We start from the raw sequence: 27,477 nt of genomic DNA on the forward strand, positions 1-27,477 counted from the left end.
CTCCAGACCTAATCGTCTGCATTCCCAGCACTCACAGCAAGCCAGGATGGCAACTGAAGGGTTTTTTCTGTCTTCCTAAAGTGGCCTGTGTTCTTCCTTCCCTGCCAGCTCCTAAAATGACCTTGAAGAGGGCAAGGAGAGGGGTAAAAAATCTGTATACAAGAAGCATCATCACAATGTGCTTGTATCTCATCTCCAGCAATGTTATTGCCATGGGTCATGAGAGAAGCTCCAGGAAGGGTTCCTCAAGTTCCCCTGAAGCATAGCTGCACTCTACCCACATGCACTCATGGGATGCACTGTTTAAGGCAGCAAAGCAGGCCAGAGCTGCAATCTGCTCACTGCTACATGCTCACCCCTCTTCCTCACAGTCGATACAAGAGAGATCTCTCCTTTTGCTTTCCATGCTGGAGAAGCCAATTTCTTCCGCCTGGCAACAGCAAAGCCCAGATCTCTACTCTCTGGCCCACTTGTTCTCTGTGGGCCAAAGCATAGTCAGATCCTGGCTAAGCATGGCAATCTACTGCATTGGAAAGCAATCAATCCCCTTCACAGTATATAAGACAATGCTGCAAGATGAACACCTCAAAAAAAGTGACAAGGTATTGCTGCTTGACACATTTAAAACTTATCTGACAACAGCTCTTGAAGATCACAGACAATTCTGTGCCAGGACAGACTAGATGATGCAGCAGGCCTTCCCCATCTCTCATTTCTACTGTCTCATTTCACAGAAGTCCTCTCCATTCTGCTTTCCTCCCACACTGCCAGCCTTCTTCCATATTTCTTTCACATTCCAGAGTTGGACTGGGTCTGCCTTACCCTCAAGACAAAATACAAACATGTCTTTCAAGTCTGGAGGGAAGAGAGCTAAAGGGAAAAGTTCTTATCTGCCCTTCCTCATACCTGCAAGCTTGAGGTGATTTATCAACTGAAAAAGGCAGTTGATAGGATGTCTGTGCATCCTGGCAGAGAACAGACCTTTGAAGAACTGCTCAGAGTGCAGAGGAGCAAGGCTCACCCACAGGCCTGGCCTGTGGGGAGGGGGAAGAGCCTGCTGGAGAAGGCACAACCAGCCTGAATCACACATATTTTTGTCCTCTCTCCACCTGTATGCAAATGACAGCCCTTTTTATCCTTTCTATGCACGAAAGAGTAATATGGAAATAGAGAGGAAGGTGATCACAGCACAAGCTCCCCATGACTTATTAGTGGCTCCACTTTGCATCTCCCATGGATACTCTAGCACAAGGCAGGGACGGAGATATAGGGAGATACAGGGGGAGTGAAGAAGTGCTGGGCTCCTGTGATACCCAAAGTTCATCAGTGCATTACAACACATTTACACAAACCCACCAGAAGAATATACCCCTCCAGCTGTGGGGGATATTGCCAGCCCCCAGGGAGCCCCTGGGAGGTGTGCGGTTGGCTAGCCTTTCTCTGGATGGTCTCTTCAGATATCCCTGTGGCACATAAGGGCAGGTAAGGGCCATGGTAAGGCTCTACCAGCCAAGCCGTTTGTCAGGGCTGCTCCAGAGCTTTTCTGACCTCTGTGATGTGCTGTAACAACTTGCCAGTGTAGCAGAGGCACAGTTCCCCTGACCAAGCACTTAGGTTTTTCAGAGAAGATTTAGAAGTGAGGTGAATTTAGGGGGATGTTGCATCCTTCTAGCACTGAAAAGGAGGAGCTTCCTCAGTGACATAGTCATGTTGACATGTCTCATCTCCCCTAGGTACACCCTGCTACTTGCAGAAACCAACTAGAGCTGGGCCCAGTAGATAGGACTAGTTTTGGGTGGAGGTGATGAGAGGATAACTGAAAGTTATTTATCTGTTCAGTACCTTTTATTGGTGATCACTGCTGGGCCCTGACAGAAGACTCTGGACTTTGGCTGCACCAAGTTTGTATAATTAACTACACAATTCCAGCTTAATTCTTTGTAGCATCAGAAAAGCCAGGCACACTGTTGGGATAAAGTGGAATTAGTGGATGTTTGGGTGATGCATACTGAAGAGGAGTCTAATCAACCCTATTCGAGGGACAGCCTCTCCAAACTGGGCTGCACTGAGACACAGCAAATCAAGAGGAATTAACACCCGGCAGTTTGCCGGGTGAAAAAAAAATATATAAATGAAAAAAAAAACCCAACAAACACAGCTGCTGCGTCTTAACTACTCTCCACCCCCTCCAGGGACTTGAGGAAGAGCAGGCCTGTCAGCTGCTTTAAGGGACATTATCCTCACAGTTTCTTCCCAGCGTTTACAAGGAAGCACTGCTGCTGCTTGTTTGATTGCTTGTCACTGCCAGCACAGAGGGAGGTTCTCTCAAAGTTCACCCTCCACAAGCTCCACCACACAAGAGCGGAGCCAGACCTAAAGTGATCCTACAGGAGGGTGGACTCCCAGCTGCTCCCTGCTCCCCGGGGTACAGTTCTGTGCACACCCCAGCACTGGGCAGTGTTTTGCAGAGTGACTTTCCCTCCCTGAGTGCGGTGCCCCCAGTGTTGCTGCTCTCTCCTCAACTAGTGTTGCATCAAGTCACTTCTTTTCCAATTTGTCTCTAGCCGTCTTCAGCTCCTGGCCCACACCTGACTCACTCCTTACCTCAAGGTTTCTTCTCAGACCAGTCTCTCTCTACTCCAGATCCACATACACGCTGCATAGACCATCATCCTTTCTTGACAATCCATCCTGGCTGGATCCAAACCTGAGAAACACACTCCCCAAATTTCTCCTTTTCTCCTAACTCTCAGGGATTAAAGATACAGAGTAACCATGATACCATCCTCTTCTATGCTCATCTACCTTGATGACCCCAAGTCAACAGGTCAAGCGAGAGGATATCAGATATATCACAGAATAATGAAAAGCCACGAGACAGTAGGGTGTGCTAAGATAAAGATATATATGGGCCACATTGGGTTAGGGCTCTGTTTCTAGAGAAGACTAGGAACAGTGTCCCCCCAGCCCTGAGGGCAGCCCTGCCAAAGCATACTTAGCAGAGAAGTGTATGTTTACGTCACATCTGATTGGGATGGTTCAGGGTCTATCTCAGAGCAGATCTCAGGCCTAATGGCACCTCAGAAGCGTGAATGAACTGCAGGTGTTTAAGATCTGTGAGGCAACTACATTATTATCTTCATTTTATAGAAAGAAACATTGCAGGACTACAGGCATGTATGGCTTATCCTAAGCCCAGAAGGAAACTAGAAGAAGGATTCTGGTGTATCTGTTTTCAGATCACATCTCTCACTTTCTTTTTCCAGCTGTCACGAAAGGCAGAATGTTTCCCATGATCAGGCCCTCCCTGATTTTTGGCTTCTCCCTCATAAATACTGGATGAGCAAGTCGCAAAGATAAAATCACCAGCAGTTCAGCAGGGAACTGCCTGCTGCGTGGCTCTGCCAAGGTACATAGGGCCACCACTGGCATTTTACATTGTCAGGGAAAATAGTTTTCTCTTTAGACTGAAAAGCCGAAGTCCACAGTCTTCATTCCCCTTTTCCTCTCTATATACACACATATACCCTTGCCTTCTGCCCTTGACCAACCAGATTGCATGGAGAACCACTGAGGTGAGAACTGAGAGTGCTGCATGGTCCAGGCTCCTCTGCAGCTGACGCAGCTCAGCACTGCACAGTGTGTGGCTGGCTGCCACCATCCGTCCCTCTGATGCTGCAGTGAATCCAACGGCGGCACTGCTGAGTCACACACTGTGACTTGCTCAGGGAGCCTTGGGGCGGGCTTGGGCTGCTCAGCTCTTCGGGACCATTGTGCCATTGATCCACTAGGAAAAGCTTGAAACAAGGGGCCCCAATGAAATGTTCTTCTCAAACAGTCACAGAGCACTGATCACGGGAGGGGGAGAGGTATAACTCACCTTTACCTGAAAGAATCAAAAAAGTAAAGCACTTTTACTTTCTTGAACATAAGAGAATCACAACGGGTAAGGTGGCAGCACAATACGCCTGGGCTGAAGATTTTTGTTGTAAAGTTTTATCTTTAGTCTGCAAGGATTTTGCATGTGTCACGACTAAAATACTGTACGTGTGGTGCAGTCCACTTCAGGAAGTGCCACGGGTAGAAGAGGAGGCATATTAATGAAAAGCAGGGCCATTACCCTACTCTCTTCAATTTTATGGCACAGTCTTACTGAGGAACTTCTGGACAGGCATTATCCAGCTCACAGCTCTGGCAGTTGCTGTTCTGCAGGACTTCTTGCTTAGGACGGGGGGAAGACACAAGGGAGGAATAGTTACCAAAATACCCCTGACCATGTAGGAGTAGAGAAGGTGACAGACGCTGTAAGAGCAGAGAACAGGGGACACACGTTCCTTGGAACAAAAAACTGGGGTGAAGATCAGCACCATCAACAACACTTTAGAATTATTCCCTGGTGAAGTGGTGCTTGAATGAAATGAATAAAAAGGTTCTTGTACTGAAGTCATAGATTACTTCCAAGTCCTTTTCCAAGAAGGCAGTAAGGAAAATTTTGCCACATATTGCAAAGAGATTTCAGAAATATTTTCCATTCTAATGTGACCCAGGGAATGTGGAAATTACCTCACCCTTTCCTCTAGCCCTTGAGGTATTCCTGCTTAATCAAAACTGGGAGAGGGAGGAGTTAAAGTAGAAGAGGAAGCTTAAAAATAGGTATCCTTATGAGAGAAGCAAGAATAAAATGTCTTCTCTCAGCTGTGAAAAAGTTACCACATTGATTTCTGCTTCATAAAAATGAGGTTAAGTTGAATGCATTAAGCTGGCAAACTGGATAATTGCACGTCCTGAAACTGTCTTCAAAACTGCTCTTTTCACAGTGGTGCTTAGAAAAATAACTTCATCAATAAGGCTCTTGCCCATTAAACCTTCACACCTCTCTCTGCCTCACTCAGGAGTGAAGCTTGTCTTTCCCAAGACAGAATTCTTCTTCCTTTCACCTCAAACTAGTGGGGAAAGTAAGGCTGTTTTGCATTACACTAGCATATTTCTGTCAAGAAGAAAAAGAGGATGAAAACCAAACAAGTTCTCAGGGCTGGGACTTTCCAGCTCCAGTTCCCCACAAATAGTGTGTGGCAGAGAGTCTTGCACTGTGTCTGGCAACCTCTTCTCTAGACTGGAAGTGAGAATTGCTCAAAAGCCAAAGCATGGCCTCGGGTTTTGCTGCCCCGTGGAAGAGCGTTCCTTACTTCCCCAGCCAGTCTGGCCAGGGTCAGGCCCTTCCAGCCAGCCGAGCCCTCACACAGCCCTGCCAGCAGGATGGGTCCTGACCTTTCTGCATGGCTGACAATGCCCTACCCCCCTTCCTCAGCGCACAGCTTGCCTTTGGCTACCTTGTTTGCATGGCAACGCATATAAATTCTTCAACTTACAGGATTACCTAATGGTGGTGCTAGATCCTGAGGTCCGAACACTGCACTCCATCCTAGTCATTTGTCTAGGAGACGGGTTCAGGCTTCTACTCTGCCTTGAGCTCTGCAACACAACAGCACTTGTCACAGGGTGTTGTGTCTACAGACAGTGAGGTGTACTGATAATTGATTGTTCTCTCCCACCAGCCCCATCCACTTACTAGAATAAAATGGACTAGGTAGGTACCCACTACCGTGGATTCCTCTGGTGTACAGTGGTGCCTCAGAGTGCTCACCAGCTTCAAGGGGGGAGACAAGCAAAGCAAACCAGACAGAAGAAACCACACACATATATATCTAAAGAGCTGTTCAGATACAGATTCTTTTCCAGAATACAACCCCTTAATTATGCCACTGAGTGGGGTATTTTTCTCTTCCTGCTAGCAGAGATTTGCTCTCCTTTTCACTCCAACTCCAGCAGGAGCAGCTGTTCAGGTCCCCATCTGTCACTTCCCCTTGCCCAGTGACTGGCTCAGAGCACATGAGGATGCTCTGTGGGGAGATGAAGTAACTGACTTCAATCTCTCTTGGCAAAAAGCAACTCCACGCTGCTGTGCTCCTTCTTATATTTCAAAATCTCCTTTTCTTTCTCCCCCACCAACCAGCTTGATTTTTTTTTTCATGGTCCTATTTGGGCCAAGCTCCTGCTTCATTCACACAGCGTATGGATTCGGCACGTTCCCTTCCAACCCTGTCTTGCTAAATACAAAAAGCAAGGCAAGGAAATGCTGTTCTCTTCAGCTACCTCATTAAAGTTTTTCACTTGATATGAATGCAATCAATAGTGCCCTCCTGGAAGAAGCTTCAATGAGAGGAGCAATTAATTTGCTACCACTTGCCAAGGCTAATGTGCCTTAGACACACTGGCCTTAAAGTATAGGGTGAGTTTGGCAGAACATGATTCCCATACCGCTAAAAGACAAAAACAGATTTGGCATTGGATCAGCAACCCAAATGGTAACAGGAATCTCCCTCTAAATGGCTTCAAAAGCTGTATCGGCTGCCCCCAACATCAGCACCATATATCATGTATGTATATATGTATTGACACAAAGCCATGCAGAGCACTGTGCAGGCCAGTTAGGGCACATACACAACCTGAGGTGCTCAGTTCCAGCTCCACAGAGGGTACAGCCCTTTCAGGCTGGCCTTCACAGTGCTTTTTCTATGGGGCACAGCCCTATTGATGCGTGAATCTGTGTTCCCAGACATCTACAGGAAGTGGGCACTGCCCTTGCTGGTTCCTGAGCTCACAGGATTTTTCTGTGATTTAGAAGGCTCCCAGAAGTTTTCCTTAAGCTTTGCAGTCAGAGTACAGGGTTGTCAAGACCCCTCTTCCTGCTACAAACGTATCTGATGTAGGTCACAACACCTCATATGTCACCTATATGACAGCAACATGGCAGGCTCTGTCAATATGCTGAGGGCCCAGGGTCCCTACATCACTGCAGCTGAGCATGCCCCATCAATAAAGTGTGTAGCCTACATGGTATTAAATCTTAGAAAACAACACTGATTGCAGGAGGAATCCTCATGCTAGACTCCAGCACTTCTCCTTTGAGGACCCTCTGGTTTTCTAACACAACAGCAATAATAAAGCCTGCCAGAACCCCCCCTCCAAAAACAATGGCCTGAAGAAAAATGACAGGCAGCTGGCAAGATATGGGCATTGAGCTGCAGGCAGCTGGTGCTGGCAGAGAAATACAGAGACGTGAGGTCCCCAAGAGAAAGGCAAACTTACCACAGTGTCCAGTGAAGGGACACGTAAGGAGTAGGCTAGGAGGAGTCTGAGGGAAGAGGAAAATGAAAGGCTGGAGCAGCAACTAGCTATCACAGTGATTAGAGATCATTAGGAGATCAGCCTTTCTCTTTTGAAAACCTTTATAATTCCATCCCGGCATAACAGCCCAGACTGATGATCCTTGTGACACAGAGAACCAGAGGCTGGGCACAGGCAAGACCCTCTTATTAAGATGCCTTACACCTCGGTCAGTGGGGACTTCACTTCAGATGTGTGGGGGAATTTAACCCCATTGCTACTGCTACAGAGAGCCTGAGGCTTACCAGGGCCAGTCCCCCAGATGATTTTGTCACACAGGCACCTGTCTACTAAGAACAAATCAGAGAAAAACACCCGTGAGACAGCAAATTACTTTCACTTGCTACAAGCTGGATCAGAGCTACTGACCTAGAGACAAATGGCTCTGTGTCCTAATCCCAACCCCTCAAGCCATCTATTCCCCCTATCATACCATCCTGTTGACAGAAGACACATTATGCACTGCCAGAAGGTGATTCTAAAAAAAATAAAAGGCTTTTTCCTTTTCATGGCAACCTCTGTAGCTGCACAGCTATTCAAATATTTGCCTGGCTCCTTATAATTCATTATAACCCATTTTTTATGATATTCTCTTTGAAACAGTATTCCCATTGCCCAGGTGGGAAGCTTAATTTGCATTATAGCAGTAGAACTTCCTGCTAAAGACAAACTCCACCAAAAAACTTTTTTAGGTTTCTTTCTCCTGAAACCTAACATGGCACAGGGCAGGGGATGGATCACTAGCTGCCCATGGGCAAGTGAGGGAAAATGCAATGTCTGTACAGGAATGGCTAAGATCTGTTTCCTTCTGTTGTCTGTCCTCCCTCCACAAGGATGTGTGCTGCACAAGTGAAAACAGTTCAATGTAAAAGGCTGTGGTAAAATCTTGAACAACCTTCTAATATGTCAACAAGAGTTTTTTGCCATCGATTTCAGTGCAGCCAGGATTTTCTTTAAAAGGAAAAGATGCTCCAGTTTTGGGTTACTTTTTGCACTGAGAATGAAAATTACTGTAACTTGCATTATGGTTCTAATAAGCTCCTGTAATGACATTAAAGACAAATGCTTGATAATGCTGCCTTCAGAAATGAGGTAATGCAAATTTAGGAGGAAACCCAGCCCATTTTCCCCCTCCCTGCCACATTACCAGTGTTTGTTGAGTCTGATTTTACTCAAGGGTGGCCAGAGGTTTTAATGAGTTACTCTCATGGGTCTGCCTTGCTATTTAACACGACAGAATTGCAAATCATATCGATAAAAAATCTGCTAAGCTATTTTGAACTGCTTATGGAATGGGACCCTGCTGTGCTACTCAAGAACAATCATTTGCCCAGCTCCTCCCCTCTCAGGATCCAGTTATGGATTTGGCCTAACATTACATCCCCCAGGCCACCAGCCATGTTATTTTAATTTAATTTAAGGAAGGCTACAAATAGGTCAGAAGAAACTAAGGGAATTAGCTGTTCAAATCAAAAAAAAAAATCAATTGGGAGCCATATTCTCATAGTCTTTGGAAGCTCTCTCCTAGTCCTTCCACATAGGCCCTCTAGCCTTTGAATCAATTTTCAGAATATGTCTGAATCTTCTTAAAAGTAATGTCATCTTTCAGATGATGTAATCTGTACTCAGTAACAGACCTGAGAAGATGCATTCCCTCCATTCTAAAACTTCTATGTAATATGGAAAAAGACAGCATTCAGGAAAGTTTTACATCAAATAAAACTTTTTTTACATCAAGTTTTCATTGATGTAATAGTTTGAAAATCACCAAATTGTCCTTTTCTTCAGGCTTCAGCTGCAAAAATTCAAAACTATTTTTTTTCTGACAAAAACCTCAAAAAATCCTCACTTATGATAACCTTATCATTGTGATATATATCAAAACCAGTTAGTTCCTTTCCTTACCATCATAATCCCTCATATAGATACTGAAATCAAAATATTTTGGTTATCGTAGCCTATGTGCTATTTGGAAACCAATTTATAGGAGTAGGATTTTACTGTTGTCCCAATAAATGTTCCTTGTTTGTAAGTCAAAATAGTTTGATCCTAAATATAGGTTACTGCATCCTGGCACCAAACATAGGGGTAGGTGCTGTACATAAAACAGGGAAAGCGCAGCAAATTGCTCTTAGGAAAAAAAAAAAAAAAATCAATCATTTTTGCCTATGAAAACCTAGAGGTTTTTTTGTCTAACTCACAATCTGAACTGCATTGGTTCATTTTGATTGAGTATATGGGATACATGGTATTATTCTGCTTTTATTCTTTCTGCTGGGTGACCTTGGGATAAAGTTTGTAGTTAATGTTCAGAGTCTGCTTTCTCTGAACAGTTTCTCAGAGACAACAGTGTGAAGGCCCAACTCCCTGACTCTGTAAGTGACAATGTGCCTCCATGTTCACATAGTGAAGAACCCCAAACCAAACCAGATACCCTGAAGAGCTGTTGTAGTGGTTCAAAGGCCAAGATGACGAGAGCTTCTGTGGGTATGAACAAGGCATGACTGGAATAGCCATGTTTGTTCTAACCCTGGCAGTACAGCTCCAGACACAGACTAGGCCAGCTCTCCTTGTTCTCTGCCTATGGACTTGGGAACTACCAGACACTGAAGTTTATAATACGATATTCAGGCAAGCCAGGCTTTAGCCAGTGCAAGTATGCCTTCCTACATTGCAATCAAGCTTCCTACTGCAGGGTAGATAAGGCAGACACTTCAAAAGGACTCTATTTATATTCTGCCTTACTAGTAAATTCATTTGTTGGATCACTCATGCAAAATGGATAATGCAAATGAAACTGCTACATTTGGAATTAAGCTTATTTTCATACTCCAGTGAACATGAGTGCATTAGATTGTTTTTCTTCTTTTTCTCTTTTTGTTTTTCTTTAGGTTATTTGCCCAGCTGTGGTCCCCAAAGCACTTGTTTCAGATCTGGGGGACGATGTCAGAGTAGTCCGCTGCTGAGCCAGAATGATGCAGGCACTTCAAACCGCTGGCTCTTGTGCCCACAGACTCATGACTAGCATTGATCTGGAACTGATGAGTGGCTGGCTGTTTTACAGCATTGCAGCCTTAGAGAAGGCTGCTCTCTCCTCACTGCAGGGTGAGTGATAAATTCATGCAGAGCATGGACAATTGCAGGGGAAGAAACGGAGAGGCTCACTGTGAACTCAGGAAGTGACCACTTACCCCTGTACTCACTCAGAGTTACACTAATGCACAGATGTAACATTCATCTAGGAGGCAAAGTAAGTAGGTTAACATCCCTGTGTACTCTGGATCCCCCTCTCCTCCTCATGCAGAGCCCAGAGCCTCAGCACTAGTTATAAACAAGGCAGCAGCAATTGCTTCATCAAAAGTCACTGCATCAGCTCAGTACAGGTGAGCAGGGATGCTCTATCCAGACACAAGTCTGCACGCTCCCTGACTAGTTCATCCACCTTTATTAACTCTGCCTCAGACTGTCCTACACATGTTCCTGTAGTTCACATACATACTCTTCTCCAGTGAACCAGTGTGCCCTACTCACAAGTCTTTTTTAGCTTATCTGGCCATATGCAAAGAGCCTGAGAGAAGGATACTACCTAGCAGATAAGACATAGAGTGGGATAGTGTGGAAGAACAAAGGAGAACAGAAGTCTTCAGCAACCCCCTCTCCCAACAGTCCTTCTCCTTTACCTCTGCACAGCAACCTGCCCCTTGTGTTCACCCAGAGTAAGTCTAGTCCAACAGTGCTCCGTCCTACAGGAATTAACACTTCCAGATCACCAGTGCTGATCTGTGCAGTGAGGAAAGATTAATGTGAACTTGCACAGATAGATCATCTGTAGGCACTTCAGAGTAAGAGGAAGAAAGAACTGTCAGTATGGTTCCAGGGAGCACAACCATTTACTCCCGCACAAAGATGAAGAGGCACTTCTTTTCCCTGTCTCCTTGTTGCTTTGTAGCATGCACTGCACCAATGACAAGGGATCACCCCTGCTCTCTGCTTCCCTCCCCCATTTGAGAACGTGGAAAACCTCCCAGTATCATAGTCTCTCCGGGAAACTGCTGCTTGGGTCGAGCCCTGTTTGAAAAAAGGACTATCACGTTTGCTCTGCTGGGCTCTGCAATGCATAACAGAGTCTGCATTGCAGTCTCAAACTGCAATCCAACACCATCTGTCCCTTCCACTTGCAGCACAGCATCACTCCAGGGAGTCTGTTCTTCAGCGGCGATCCAGAGAGTGCCTGGCTGTGCTGTCCCCCAGTACCCACAACAGCCAGCAAAAGGGAAAAATGCCCCACCAATTTGTATTATTGCAAGCCTGAAACTAGAAATGGCCGCTCAGTGAAACTGTATGAGATGCAAGACAGGGAAAGGGTGCTGATTTGCTTTCATTTTATTATTTTTAAAACAAATTCAGAACATTCAACAGCAAATATACTTAAATCCTCTTCAACCACCTCATGGAAAAGAACTCAAGGAGCAGAGACAAGCAAGCACAGAGCTCTGCACTGCTGTGGCTACATGTAAATCTGTATGAAGGAGCTACTTTAACAACAGCCTAAATCACCAACTTGCCTTTCCTGAGCATTCTCGGATTGGAGGACAGAGAAGCAATGCAACCAAGGGACAAGACAACAGACCTGGAGATATTTCATTGCTCTGCTAAGTCTCTGACTTACTGAGTCACACTGGGAAGGACACTTTTGCTTTATTTATCTCCATCTCTCTATGCACTTCCTGCCTGCCTGTGCTATGAAGCAAATTAACCTAGTAGTGAATTCTTCAGGGCTGTAGCTGTCTCTCCCTATACATCTGTAACAGCACCTTGCACAATGTCATCCCAAACTTCAACAAGGCATTATGCTCTGCTGTAAGTGAAGCATTCACAAATTATAACACCACAAAGACGAAGCCTGAAATTTGTAAAGTATGCACCAGTGCTCTCCCTCTGAGTCTGTGATGCTGGAAGGAGGAAAGAGTTCAGCTCTATGAATTAGTGTTCTGACAGCTCGGTGCAATCTAGCCATGACTTGCATGGCTGCTTTCCCTTCACATTCCCAGGAGCACACTCTGCATTAGATCATGCTCTGCATCAGGCTCTGCTCCAAAGCAGAGGAGAAAGTATGGGGAGGAAGATGAAATTGCCTTGACCAGCTTTCCTTGTCCTGAAAATATGCTCCTGACATGTGGAGAAAGCTGCAGGGAGCTTTCTCTCTGCTTTGGAGAGCATGGAGACAGGAAAAAATAACTAATTTTCAAGCTGCTTGTAATGTTGTGGCTTCACTTACACTAGGCCTGACAACTCAGTCTGCGTATTGGAACTCCCCTGGGAACAGCACAGGTTCCAGGGGTAGTGGGGCTCTTGCTTTTCACCAGACCTTTATGTCTTTAAAAAGACCCTATTTGTCTGCAGATTGCTCTTCTTTCCTCTTCCCCTTAACACAGTGTCACAGAATTTAGAAAGCAAGAAGGTTATAAATACATCGCCAAGCCATTTATTCAAGAGATAAGCATGTAAAAGAAGATGCTTGGGTAAACAAATGCCACAGGTTCTGCAAATCAGCTGTCTCTAGACCTTTCCTCTGAGCTCTTTCTGGACCTTTTGGGACTCTGAGGGGGCAAGACCCCACTGTCCAGCTAACTGCTCCAGTCACAAGCAGCTCTGTAACTACACACTTCCTGCAGGGGGTCCACCTGTACTTACTCTCCTTCCAGCCCACACATCATCTCCACAGATTATATATATTATGATTGTGAAGCATATAGTACAGTCTCAAGTGACTAAGTAACAATATGTTGAAGGCCCTCTTGGGAACCTGCTACAAGCAAAGCATTAGACTCAAGACACAATTCTTTAGCATTCACACTGGGATAAAGTAGGAGAATGGGCATTCAAGGAAAGCACTTTTGTGTAATACCAGAGTAAGTGGAGAAAAGATTTAGGATGCAAGTGCATCACAGCCTCTGCTCACCTCCTCCCACTGATGAATATAGCGGATGAGCCGGGAGAGCCGCAGCAGCCGCAGGAGGCTGAGGATCTTAGTGAAGCGTACGATGCGCAGTGCCCGGGCTGTCTTGTACACCTCAGAATCAATGCGGGTTTCAACGATCAGGAAGATATAGTCCACAGGGATGGAGGAGATAAAATCCACCACAAACCAGCTCTTCAGGTACTTCATCTTGATCCTCTGTGGGTCTAGGATGATCTCTGTGTTGTCCTCCACCACAATGCCTGTTCGGAAGTTGAGGACAAGGTCGATGAGGAAGAACGTGTCTGAAACCACATTGAAGACAATCCATGGGGTAGTATTTTCATCCTTGAAGAAAGTGATGCCCACAGGGATGATGATCAGGTTCCCTACCATCAGGAGCAGCATGGTCAAATCCCAGTAAAACCTGGACGGCAAGACAGAGACATGCGAGATCAGCTATAGCATAGGAGATCAGGGAGCCCAGGTCAACAGAACTGATGTGCTTCATACATCTCTACTGTCATTCATTCCTTATGCTCTGCTAGTCTGCCTGCTGTACTCAGAGTGCACAAGCTGCTAATTAAGTACTTAATATCATAGGAACACTCATCTTCTGGCTTAGAGGGTTCAGAAAGGAATTGAGTACATGGCTGGACATGCCCACTTGAAAACTTTGACTGGGACTTTAGAGCCACCCAAGAAGAGACTGACATACTTGCAGTTACTACAATGACTGTTAGGTAAAGAGAGAGAGAACAAGTATTTGGAAGGCCTCAAAGTTCATATGCCAATAGAGCCGTTTGGGGTTAAAATCATCAGGCTTGCTCCTACGGCCTGATCCTTCTTTAGAAGTAGCTAGCACTGACAGCATTGGGATCAGGATGGAACTGAAGACCGTGCTGTGATCTACAAGGTTCAGTTTAGATTTCCTGCTGAGCCAAGCTTATGCTGAGCCTGGACTTTAGGAGTTTAGTCCACACTCTCTAGACTCCTCTTTTGTACAGAAATAATCAATAAAGCTTGGAGTCATGTACCTGGAAATACCTATTTCATTTCTAAAGTAAGCAATGACAACATTTAAATACTGCTCCAAGAAGCACAGTCTCCAGGAAGCTTATCTCCACTTTAGTGGCAAGTCAACATTATCCAGTTACAGCAACATTCATTTTTGGTTTTGAAGGCACACACAGTCTGAATATAGTTCCTTATTCACTTGTTTGGGATTTTTTTCAAGATTTTCCCCAGGTATTAGTCTAAAAGATACACAATCACACAATGTTGCCACAACTCACCCAGACAGAGGAATAAAAACTTTCCTGGGTTTCATACTTTGTTGAGGAGTCTCACAAAGGAGCCTCATTGCCCAATACAATGGCGGTCCAGTCCCCTCCAAATGTCTCACATGTAGAGATGCCAATGGATTGTGGTTTCACATTGCCAACATTTCATGAGCTCTACACTGTATACTACAGGGTGGCTACTATAATATTGTGAGGTATCATAAATAACTTGTGTTAAGATGCACTTGTCGCAGCAAATGAGCAAAGTACACAGAGCAAACCGATTACCAGGTTTGGTTGCTTAAACCTGAAGATGCAACATGCAAAAAGCTGCAGTGGCTCTTCCAGTCAGTCACACAAATTAACATGGTGTTTACATTATTATTAATCTCTTGAGTACCAAATAAGCCTAACTTCCTAGACCATAAAAAAGACAACAGCAAGTTAACACAAGAGAGAGACTTGAGCCTTCCTTTAAACCAATCATCTCAATAGTGAAGTCAACAGCGTGACTCTGGATTTACAATGATGTAACAAAGAAAACTGCTGGGTTTGCTGAAGAAGGACATGCACATACTGCTTCTCTATCTGTCTAATGGATTACAGTCAAAATCACTGAAATGTTTTAGGAGAAATAATTTGCCTTAAAGATCCTCAAAATCTAGCTTTGATAAAGAGTTGTTCAGCTTAAGTCTGGGCCTTGGACCAGACTGAGCTGCTGCAGAACAGTATCACTGTAGTGAGGCGACTACGCCGATGCGTTAAACTCTCAGTTTAAGCCTGAGCCTTGGACCAGACTGAGTTGCTGCAGAACAGTATCACTGTAGTGAGGCAACTATGCCGATTCGTTAAACTCTCAGCAGGAAAACAAAATGGAAAGAATATGCCTTAAAAGCTTTCCCTGTATAGATTCTCTCTCCCTGTTAAGAATATAACACTTTAAAGCACCTAAAAGCATATTTAAGATTCCAGCTATTACACACATACAGACAGGGTCACAAACCAGCAGCACACCAGTGATTCTCAGAAACATTCAGCATAGGCTGATGGGAATGGATTTCAGTATGAGCAAAGGTATCCACTAACAAGGTTTCTAAAAATGTCATCAACTGCCTCTTTCTTGCTCTCAAGGTGCCATGCCCCTCGCAGGCAAGGTAGCCTGCAATCCTTCACTTAGTATAAAGGCACAGTTGGTGCTGGTAGACACTCAGCAATGAGATTTGTCCATATGCTTTTAAGAGCAAGGCCGTGTCACACAGTAATATGCATTAATACTGTACAAATCCATGTCGCGGTCTTCCTTATTAAGGGCCTGAGATGATGCTGCAGCTTTCCTAGTCGATTAATCCAGATAATCGCACAATAGCAGGAAGTCTGGAAGCAGTGTGTATATTATTACCGAAAATAAATAACCTCCCAGCCATCTTTAATTTGCCTTAGGGGATACAGAAGGAGATATGCACAAAGAAAATTATTTTTCCCAAGTTTCAGATTAATGGTATGAGACAGACATGGCCAGACATGCAGAGATGTAAAGGTAAATGGCTTTCTTCAAAGATCTTTGGATTTCTGTGCCTCTTATTTTTATGCTGGCTGGTGATTTCAATACTTAGTGGCAACTGGGGACAATGACAGCAGTGGCTAGGACGGCTCACAGTTTAAGTAAGATGTTTTCCACACACACAACCCCAGTAAAATGCTTTCTGCCTGACTGTAGCTCTTCCTGCTACCCCAGTCTCTTATAGTCAAGCATGGTCATACTATGGTCAGCTGTCCCGTATCCTGATTTACAGCATTTCTTGCTGTTCCAGTTCTAAGACCTTCAAACTCACTTCACACACACTCTTCAGTCCCAGTCTGCTATTACTGCTAAACTGTCCACAGAGAATCATGGTTTGCAATGTGGGCAAGCAAAGATGAAGTGCTAAAATTCATTGCCTGGTGTTTCTTAAACCACAGTTCTCCTCAAGGGTGTACTAGTGACTCAAGATTATTGTCACAGGCTCCCCTCAGTTCTGACCTTTAAAGCCATCACTTACAAAACACAGTTTTATCCAATGCACCCCTGCTAATAAAAGGGTATCCAAGGTGTCAGGGAGGAGATAATCTTTGGACTCTACAAAGGAGGCAGAAAAAGCTGAAAACCATGAAGAATTTGGTCTGCACACCAATTCCAGAACAGGAAATTCACCCGCCTCTACAATGTAAACTGCCTAGAAGTTAAAATTTAACTATTAAGATTCCACAGCTCCCAAACATTTTAATTTTACCCACATATGAAGTATGATCTGCTCAGGGTGGCATCACTGGATTTAGACTGAACAGACTCTCAGGGACCACAACACCTCAGAGGTCTAATATCATGCATGTGTCATTTTGTATTTACACTGAGGAACATCTTTTCACTCCCTGTAAATTATTGGCCAGACTGACTAACGGTGCATGTAACGTACACAAGGGCAAGCACCAGCTATTAATAACCCATGTTTTCTCTACTTTTGTTGTTTCTTTCACCCAGGGATTCCACAGAGCTGACAGTGATGAAATTGGCTCCGCTGCACCCATGAGAAGCAGATAGAGTCATTATCCTTGTCTTGCAGATAGAGAAGCTGCATGGCAAAACTAAGAGAATGGGATTTGTCCACGGAAGTCTAAGGCTAAATAAGGGTTAGGACCTGAATTTGATTCTTGAGTCTAACCAGATCTGAAGCTATTCATATGGCTTGAAAAAGAGTTTAACAGAGATGCATCTCATAGACATCTTCCTCTGATATCCTGTCTTCTTCTCACTTCTCTTCCTGTTTTCAAAAGCCTACATAAAAAATTAATAAATATGAATGTATTGTTTTATTATAGTTGACACAGTGCAACTGAACAGCTCACAGCACAGGGAACAGCCACCACTATATAAACCAGATGACTTGTTCAAACATACTTGTTTTTTATACTACATCCTGCTCTATGCACACTTCTTAGATCTGAAAATCACATTTTAACATGCACTGCTACCTCCAATCTTTTAATTCCTGATATATTATTTAGTTGTAACAGAATGCATCTTAGTGTGGCAAAGACACTTCAAGAATATATGTTCTTTAAGCATAGTTGGTGTCACTCAGTTGATTTGATAGTATGTACGCTTCATAGGTATTAGTTTGTGGGTCTTGACCAGAAAGTTAGATCATCTTTCTGTTCTGTCTAGTGCATGATGTAACAGCAGGCTAGGACTATTGCTTTCGGATGTAATTTCTTAAAATTAAATAAACCTTGATTTTTCAAAACTATTCCATGATGCAGTGTAACCAATTACAGTGCATAAGCTCAGGAAGGATTATGACCAATTGGAAAGAAAATAGTAAATTGCAGCAGTTAGCCTGGTCAGCATCACTGTGTCAGTATGGCATTCAAAACCTGCCCCTGAATGGGGCACATTTGTGGCCTTAACTTCTGTTCTTGCTCTGTAGTGTTTGCACTGTCAAGAGAAAATAGACTTGAGCAACCTCACCTCTAAATTAACAAAGCTTTTTGGATGTTTTCACTTCTGCTGAAAGGCAGCCAACTCTGGGTTGAACTGAGGTGCTGCCTGGAAGTGCACAGAAAGGAAGCAAAAATAAAAATGTATCTAACTGAAAATGCCAGGGAGCCACAATATTCTCACCAAGAATGGAATTTAGCTCAGACGCTGTGGCCAACCTTCCTAACCTTACAAGAACAGATCTTTAATGAACGTATCTTGCTAAAACCAAAGCCAGAGACAAATCTGATTGCTCTTTGAAGCCCAGGCAGGAGCACTGGCTCGGCGCTGACTCAAGAAACAGAGTGCCACCTACTGAATCACAAATGACATCTCCATCCTCTGCTTTGCATGGGAAGGAATTGCAACATTATTCCTTTAAAATGCTGATGAAAATCTACCCTTTTCTCCAGAGTGGCAGCTCCCTTCCTCTGCTCTGGATTGCATGTTGAATTAGACGCTGCTGTGCTCACCAGCAACTATACTGACAGGAAAGAGGTCGTATTTTAATTCCCAGCACTGCTAGTCAGGCTAGAAATAGAAATCATCTTTTGTAAAGAGCATTAGCGGATGTCAGTGTGGCTGGAGCAGCAATGGTGGGAGGAAAGTTTACTCCAGAAAGCAGCCATTCACATAGGTATCTGAACACAGAGGAGAGAGAAAGAGAAAGAAGCAGGAAGAGATCCTTCCCTGTCTTTGGAAGCATTCCTTCTCCCAGATATGAGTAGGCGTATTTCTACTGGAGAGTTACAAACTTTGCATTATTCACAGAGATAATAGGAGGAACACGGTGATTCACTGCTCCTAAACACACTAAAGGACACTTACCAGCTACCCAGTCCAAGAATTCACTTGCTAGAAGAATTCATTTATTTATAGGGAGTTATTCAAATACCTGTGTACTTGAAAACCTCCTTGAAATGAATACCCACTAAAAAAAGAGTCAAATGATGACTTACAAAAATATTCTGCATGCTATATAAGGGGAAATTATTAGGGGGACCTAGCTAAAGGATAAGACAAACAGTTTTAATTCCTTCTGACCAATCTATGCAAATAATATGTATCCTCTGCCATCCTGAATAAAACCCCTGAGAGCACTGATAATTAGCGATGCATTACGACAGCATGAGGAAAAGAGCTCTGCTGTGTCCCAGCCTCCTCTAGCCTCCTCTAGAATTCCCTGGCTGCCTGCTTCGGCAGCACTGGCTGCTTCTCATTCAGCTGTGGTTGTCCCTGTCTGCTAGAGAACATGGGCTGCACCAAATTCAACTTCACTGCCAGTTGTTGCTATGCAAATACATAGAAAATAAACAGTGCAGGTACACCCAGGGCTAATACAGTGGTTAAGGGCTACACTCAGATTACCTGCACCTGTGGACCTAAGGAAGATGTTCAACTATCTCCTCATGATGACAGTAAGGAGGCAGGACTGGGAGCCCTGTACAGCTAGTAGTCTGAACTATTTATCTTTCTTTTGAACTTAGATGCCATAGTCATCATGATGCCCCAGCTGGGTATTAGAGAGTAAGTGGTATCAGTGAGTTATTAAGAAGGGATACAATTCTGCATGTGATTAACTTTCCTATCAGGAGCAGAAGGACTATTAGCTAGTGATGAATTTTAAGTGCTTACATAAGCAGGTGTATGAATAGGGCTATCTCACAGTACACCATCCGCTACAAATGAGATGTATGCCTGGGAGCGCTTTGCATCCAGATTTCTTAAAACTCATGTGTTGTCTTTGAGAAAATTTTCATTGAATTCAACTGTCAGTTTTACTTGAGGCAAAATAATTTCCAAGGTCTGTATTTAGCCTTTGATTTAGATTATCTCCAATCTACATAATTGCTCACCTAATCCCCTCTGAACAGTGCAGAATTCCATACTGTGTTTCGAGTTTAACACATACGCTCATATTATTACACTAAAATGTAATTACATGGATTTTGGTGAGTGGAAAATTAAGAAAGCTATTGCTTATGTAATACTTCAAAATGGCACTTGCAGTCCAAACAAGGCAGCATGTTAGCTTTTTATTGCTTCTCATCAATTTTTAAATCTAACACTACATTATAAAGGAATAATCAACACCCTGCTTTTTGAAAGTAATGTCCATACATTAATTAAATCCCAATAGACATAATTAAGAAGGTATTATCATCCTATATTACAAATAGATAGACTATGAGATAGTAAAGATTTAAGTAACTTATTCAGAGGTAGAACTTCTATCCGGAAAATATGGTTGCCTAGTTTCAGAAGGTTTCCAGTCACGTTATATACTGTAATTTGATCAGTAGCAGCAAAGGGGAAATTTCCTTTCTTTTCCATTGTAAAAATACAAATATACACATTATGTAGCGATATTTTTATTCCAGCTATAATACTTGACAATTTGCAAACAACACGTTTGAGGCACTGATGCAGTTAACCAATTATAGTACATTGTGAATTATGCCCTTTCTTTAACTTACAAAATGCAATGCATTGTATCAATATGAGTTAGCTTAAATTATTAGTTGTTTGATAGTACCTACAATACACTTATTCTACTGTCAGGCTTCTTAAAGAGATGAAGATTTGCATGACATCCAGAGCGACCACCCAGAGGGGCTTGGACAAACTCCAGAACTGGACCCATGTGAACCTCATGAGGTTCAACAAGGCCAAGTGCAAGGTCCTGCACCTGGGTCGGGGCAACCCCTGGTATCAATACACGCTGGGGGATGAAGGGATTGAGAGCAGCCCTGTGGCGAAGGACTTGGGGGTACTAGTGGATGAAAAGCTGGACACGAGCCAACAATGTGCACTTGCAGCCCAGAAAGCCAACTGTACCCTGGGCTGCATCAAAAGAAGCATGGCCAGCAGACCAAGGAAGGTGATTCTGCCCCTCTACTCCACACTAGTGAGACCCCACCTGCAGTACTGCATCCAGCTCTGGGGTCCTCAGCACAGGAAAGACGTGGACCTGTTGGAGCAGGTCCAGAGGAGGGCCACAAAAATGATCCGAGGCCTGGAATACCTCTCCTATGAAGACAGGGTGAGAGACTTGGGGTTATTCAGCCTGGAGAAGGAAAGGCTCCAGGGAGGCCTTATTGCAGCCTTTCAGTACTTAAAGAGGGCTTATAAGAAAGATGGGGATAAACTTTTTAGCAGGGCCTGTTGCAATAGGACAAGGGGTAACAGTTTTAAACTGAAGGAGGGTAGATTTAGACCAGATATAAGGAAGAAATTTTTTACAATGAGCGTGATGAAACATTGGAACAGGTTGCCCAGGGAGGTGGTAGATGCCCCATCCCTGGAAACATTGATGGTCAGGTTGGACTGGCTCTCAGCAACCTGATCGAATTAAAGATGTCCCTGCTTACTGCAGGGGGGCTGGACTAGATGACGTTTAAAGGTACCTTCCAACCCAAACTGTTTTATGATTCTATGATTCAATGTGACAGAGATTTTTACAGGAGAAGTCAAAAGAATTGAGGACTAGTAAAGCAGACCTTATGTCAAAGGTAATCTACCAAGGAATGTGTTTGTCTGAACCACATAACAGCTCAATGCTCTCAATAAACACGGAGTTTGGTAGCTGTTGGCACAGCCCCTGCTGCCAGCGCAGTCAGAGTGGACGACAGACAGCACCACAGTGGGCAGCCCTCTCAGATGAGCCCAGGCTTTTACTGCTGTGATTATAAAAGCCTTGGACCTTGCACTTCCCACTGGCTCTGGTCAAAAACTGCAAAACACAAGGTGAACTCATTACCAGGGGAGTTACCTTTTTCAGCAAGTATTAGCTAAGGAGAAATGGCAAAGCCTTTGCCTTTGTGGGCTCTGGCCTCTGCAGGGAGGGAGAACGTGCCACATCCCGGGACCTCCAGGGAAATCTCCCCTCTAGTGCTCTTCTGGATAGCTGGGACACTCAGCATTGCCTATGCGAGCTGCTAGAGGAGCCACCAAGAAACTGTGGTGACTGTCCTTCACAAAAACTAGATTTATCAAGATAGAGACATTTCTATGGCCTCCATCTAGTCAGTTTAAAACAGGTTTGTGAATCAGCCAAGGCAGAGAGTCCTGACGTTCTGTGACTTTATTGGAACAACTTGTGTCTCTTGTTTTTCTGTCTCAGAAAACCCAAGCACTTTGTATTATCTTTGCGCTGAAATGCACCAGTCATAAACCAAAACCATGTTAAGAAAAGTATTGCTCGAGCACGTAAAAAAAAAAACAAACTTGAACGGTATCCTACAGAGCTTTCACTCAGATAGGGAACCTGATGATAGAATTTAAGTGACTTGGCTAGGACAACAGCACTCTAACTATTAGATAGAGCTATCTTTCACTCAAGTTCCTCCAAATGCCATATGGTGTATGTGAACAGCAAGTGGTATCACTAAGCTCAGTTTCACGGAGAGTGAGCAAACCTTGCAGGGTGTCATTTCATTACAGTCTGAGACATGTCAGGACAGAGAAGTTCATGAAGGCTACAGCGCTGCTGCCTGGCTTGCATGTGTCCTGGGATAACGAGGGTTCTGGACATCTAATCTGTAAAGTCAATGTCTACCACCTAACCCTACAGTGTGCTTAATAGAAATTGTATAAGCATTTTCAAGAGTTTTATGTGCAATCTGCCATTTGATAAATGCAAATGTATTGGAACATTTACACCTAGTCCTTGGTCTGCAGACATACTGTATCACACAGAAACAACATGCTCCTGCACTTCATTTCCAATAATGCTGAAACACAAACATGTCACAAGAATAAGAAAAGTCATGGTGGATTCTGCACGAAGTAGTCAATTGACCAGTCTCCTCAACTCCCACTGCCTTCCTGCCTGCAGATATCATCTTCACAAATTAAACCATATCTTAAATCTATACTTAGAGCCCAATCTTCCCAGAAAGGTAAAAATAAAGATTTCATTTCCCCCTTTGGGGAATGCACACACAGAAACAGACATAGCCACAAGAGACTTTGTTTGTTCCGGCTCTAAATTTAGAGCATGGAGGCCAATAGAGCACACATCCCATTTCCAACTAAAAACAGCATTAGTAATATTTTCTCACTTGCCTGGATGCAGCTATTACTACCTCGTGGAGAACTCCCTTGTAACAAGCTGCAAAAGCAGTGAAATTTTTGTGGGTACTACCTATAGGAAAGCTTATTCCCTCTCTTTTTGAAGGCCAAAAGGAAGAATATTTATACACTGAACCTAGACAATTTATTCCTGTTCTCATAGCACCAAGGTGATCAAAGATATAAATTGCAGCAGTGGCTGGAGACACCGTTGGGAAGATAATATGGTACAGATTCAGTGAGAGATGTATAAGCACAAGTTTCCTCTAGAAGGAAACCAGGTCAGTGTAACCACTGGCAAACCAAGCTCTAACCTGTCTGGACAGACTCCTCTCCCTGCTAGTGGTACGTTAGACCATTTCAGGCTCCTTGTTGAGGGAAGGTATAGACAGATTGCACACCAGCTGCTGGTGGTCTGGGATCACCTCCTACAGAGCCACGTCACTGCCTAAGATGTGTTCCACTCCATGGCTGTCTCATCAAACTTCATCAAAAGAAACCTGCAACACCACATCCTCCAAGAGTTAGAGAATTTAGTACAATTTTCTATTTGTAGCATTTAACCAAAACTGCGCTCATGGCAGAAAGCCCAAGTCAGAGAGCTTAACCATCTCTTCACATCCCACCCTACTGCACTCATAAATATTTCTTGATTCCCCCCTCCTCTGCCCCCACCTCCATGCTGAATCCCAAAGGTTTTCAAGGTGTTAGATGTGTATTGATTTCACAGAACTCCCAGAATACATTATGTATGAGACTGACATGCTAACGGCCTGGCAATTCTGCATTGTTTGATCTTCTGAAATCTCTTGCTTGTATGAATATGGAAAAGTTCCTTTTTGTTTGCTGTCCATTGATCCAGACGTTGACCCTTCTCTGTGTGCATTTATCTCTGATGATTTAATAATGAAAAAGACCAATAAACTGAGGAAAGGAAGGAAGCCCCTTTAGGGGGACCTATTGCCATGGAAACCTGCCATACGTTGTTATTGTAGAGAACGGATAGATCAATAAGGGCTGCAGCTTCCAAGTCATCATGAGTGTGTTGTGGAATGTGAAGGACTAAAGCCTAAAGACATGCATAAGTTGTGACATTATGAAGTTCGGGCCCTGGCCTATATCCAACATCTAGCATGAGTCAAATTCAAATGTTCGTGCTGTCTGTTAGAAAGGTGGATCTGCACTAGTGAGTTCTGAATTGTGTCAAAAAGCAGCAATATTGGGCCAAGGGTGTGATTTGTACCTAAATATATGAAGGAAAGCAACTGTATCTTATTTCAGTGCACAGACTCCAATTTCTCAGAGACATACAGGTGGAGATTTCAAAGCCTACTTCTCTGAATCTGATGTTTCACTGTTACTTGCCAGAGTATTAACAGCAGCTCACACTTACAGGATTCAGTGCTGCAGGTACAGACTTTACATCTACATAGATGATATAGATATATATGTACGTATGTGTGTTAGTTCAGAGTAAATGCTACTGCAAGAGTGGCAGAGGACATACAACACCAACTGATGGAACAGGTATCTTCCACCAACTTATCTTCTTGGTAAATTACAAGGATGACAGGCTGGAATCTTAACTATTTTGTATTGACATGGGTCTCCTGACATAATATGAGTTTACACGAGATGAGGATGTCAGCCTCACCACCAAGAACCCAATTTTACTAAAATTAAACACTAAAATAGGGCAGAGAGATGAGATGAGTCACACAACTAGATAAGAATCACAGTTTAGAAAGTGGGGGACAGTGGAGAGGACATTGCTCTGCTTTCTGCTAGCTGTTTTGCTTCGGATAGACAAATTTATGCCCTCATGCTCTGTAGCAGTCCACACAGAGGTGACAAACAAGCAGATAGGTAAGTCATCAGCCAGGCTCAGAAAAAGACTTCTAGCCATTCAAGATGCTAAAAATGTTCCTCCTAGGTATTGCTATGCTACAGCTTGGTGTTGATTAGGAATAACAACCCTAGCCTCCCCAAATGGAAAGCGAGGTCAAACAGGAGGTCTCTTATTACAACATCTAGGCTCTCATAGAGGCTCCTAGAAACCCAGGTTTGGGGTACCCACCATAACCTTTGAACCATGCACCACCAGGGCAACCATCACCTCAGCAGGTCACTGGTGGGCTTAAGCAGCCTTAGAAACAACTATGTATGTTGTTTAGCTGAGTAGCTGGCCATTTACATCCAGCTACCTTACGATGAAAGACCAAAAAACAGAGGAAGAGCTTCCTGTGCCTGAGAAGGATCAAACCTGAACCTGATGCAGCTGTTGTTCAGCTACATGAAGCAATTTACTCAGTGAGACACATCTCTGCTTGCAGAATAAGGCATACATGCTCTCATATTCTCTCTTAAACTTTTAAAGTTACTAGGATTTATGTCTGAGACAAGCAACAGCACCTGACAGATTTCAGCACCCATGCACGCTTGTTCCTACCACTCTGCATGAGCCCTAGATATGTCAGATGGGCAGGGAGACAAATTTTAACCTCTTTCCTGCTTAATGGCAGGACGGGATTCCAAAAAACAGAAAGAGGTAATAGAAAGTAGTTTGGGGTTTTCCAATGGTCTGCTGGAATGATCATATTCAAAGCTGTGTTACTCTACACACTCAAAACTTCCTCAACCACATGCTCACTGAGAAGAGAGAAAGCCAGAGTGACAGAACACGTTGCCTGCATATAGCTTTCATCCCTGACAAGGACACTTCACCACAGACCTAGCGGTTACACAGCACAGGGATAAGAAGACCTGGAAGAGAGGGTTCACTCCCAACTTACACTCCCAAGTCAAATGCCTTCTTTAACAGGTATTGCTCCTGGGTTAAAAACACTTTGGCCAACAGGGATGGCAACTCTAGTGCAAATTTTCTGCCTACTCTGTGAACAAAAGCATGGCTTCAAATGTTAGAGGCTGAGGAGGTGCCAAAGGAGCAATGTGTAAGGACCATGGATTGGGATGGATGGAGTATATATTTTGTACTGTTTCCAAACTTCAGCTCCTACTGATCAGTATTATTTTATAAGAAACAACAGAAGAACACTGATATACATCATTACTTTCAGCCCTGGTGGGAAATGTTAATGCTGGCGTCACTGTTTCAGACAAACTTCAGCACCGAGTGCCACAGCCATAAGCCTCTTTCTGAGGGAAGAGAAGATGGGGGTGGAAGGGAGTGACGAGGTAACAAGGTAGTGACTATGTGTGTTTCAGTTTCAAAAGCAGAAAATAGTTTTCCTCCCCAGCGCTCCTGCTGCTAACATCAGACTCTTGTTTGCAATGAGTTATTCAGGCTGGATTGGAGCACAATGAATCCTCAAAAAGACTAATGCTGCTGGGATCTTGGTACTATTCAGGTATCCGAGACCCCAGACAAGAGATGAATCACCTTCTAAAAATGCAGCAGTTAAGGAAAAAAAAGTCCAATTGCCTCTGATTATTTTAGGTCTCAGAAGAAACATACTGTGCTAAGGCTATGCTTATCTAAGGCATCCACGTGAATCCACTATCCCCTCCAAACACTGGATGCTGAATTAATTACTGCATGTACTGAAACAGTATGTAGCTCACAAGAGATTTTTTTTCCTTTTGACCTCAAAGCACTTCATGACAGGTGGCTGAGTCTCATCCTCAGCATCTGCTAGCAGGGGAAACTGAGGCACAGAGAGGCAGTTGTTTCCCAAGTGCCTCACTCACATGCAAGTCCACAGCAGAAAGAAGAGAGACCAGTAATCCTGACGTCCACTCAAGCATCTTAAGGGCACTCAATTCAGCTCACAACTCAGCACTTCAGCTCTACAGAAAGGCAGTTCCTTACACAAGGAGCCACTGTGCTCCAAAGCCTTTTTCAGTTTATTTGTTGTCTCCACAAACATATCTGCATTGAACTGACTGAAATGAGGAAACCCAGCAGAAGCTTAAGGGCAGCAGGAGACTTGGGGGAAAATGAGGAGGACTTGGTGCATACTCTGAGATAGGAGAATGAAAAACTCAGAAACTGGGCATTTAAAATATATTCACCCCTAGAAAGGATACTATCAGACACACTTGCCCAAAGAGAATGCTTTGAATCACTTATTATACAGAATATAAAAAATTCAGTGGCCACATTCAGGGCATATAAGGCTTCTCCCCTCCTGTCAGACTGGTAGGAGCCATTTTGGCTTTTCATTTTCCTGTGTGGCATGGAGCATGTTACATGACACCCCTGTAAAGGAAGCAGGTGCTAGGGGATCTGTGCATTTTCACTTAACACACATCTGGCTTTTGCCAAGATGCAGGATGTTGATGGATCTCTCCCGCTCTTTCCAGGACATGCTGCAAATTTCTGACTTCTGATCTTTTGTAGAAAGGACACAACTTGTGATGTGGTGGAGATTCCCAGGGGATTCTCCTTTATCAAAGCTCTA

The 27,477-nt window shown here is 43.8% G+C and overlaps 1 protein-coding gene across 1 annotated transcript in view; it reads right to left on the minus strand.

Annotated features, from left to right (window-relative positions):
* Window positions 1-27,477, minus strand: part of HCN4 (hyperpolarization activated cyclic nucleotide gated potassium channel 4) — a 105,114-nt gene that overhangs the window by 60,477 nt on the left and 17,160 nt on the right. Inside the window, exon 2 of the mRNA XM_049812393.1 lies at window positions 13,190-13,613. Coding sequence (XP_049668350.1) covers window positions 13,190-13,613 — 424 coding nt within the window. The remainder of the gene's footprint in view (window positions 1-13,189; window positions 13,614-27,477) is intronic.

This window comes from Accipiter gentilis, chromosome 10 (assembly GCF_929443795.1).
Source record: "Accipiter gentilis chromosome 10, bAccGen1.1, whole genome shotgun sequence".
In the NCBI taxonomy this organism is placed as follows: domain Eukaryota; kingdom Metazoa; phylum Chordata; class Aves; order Accipitriformes; family Accipitridae; genus Astur; species Astur gentilis.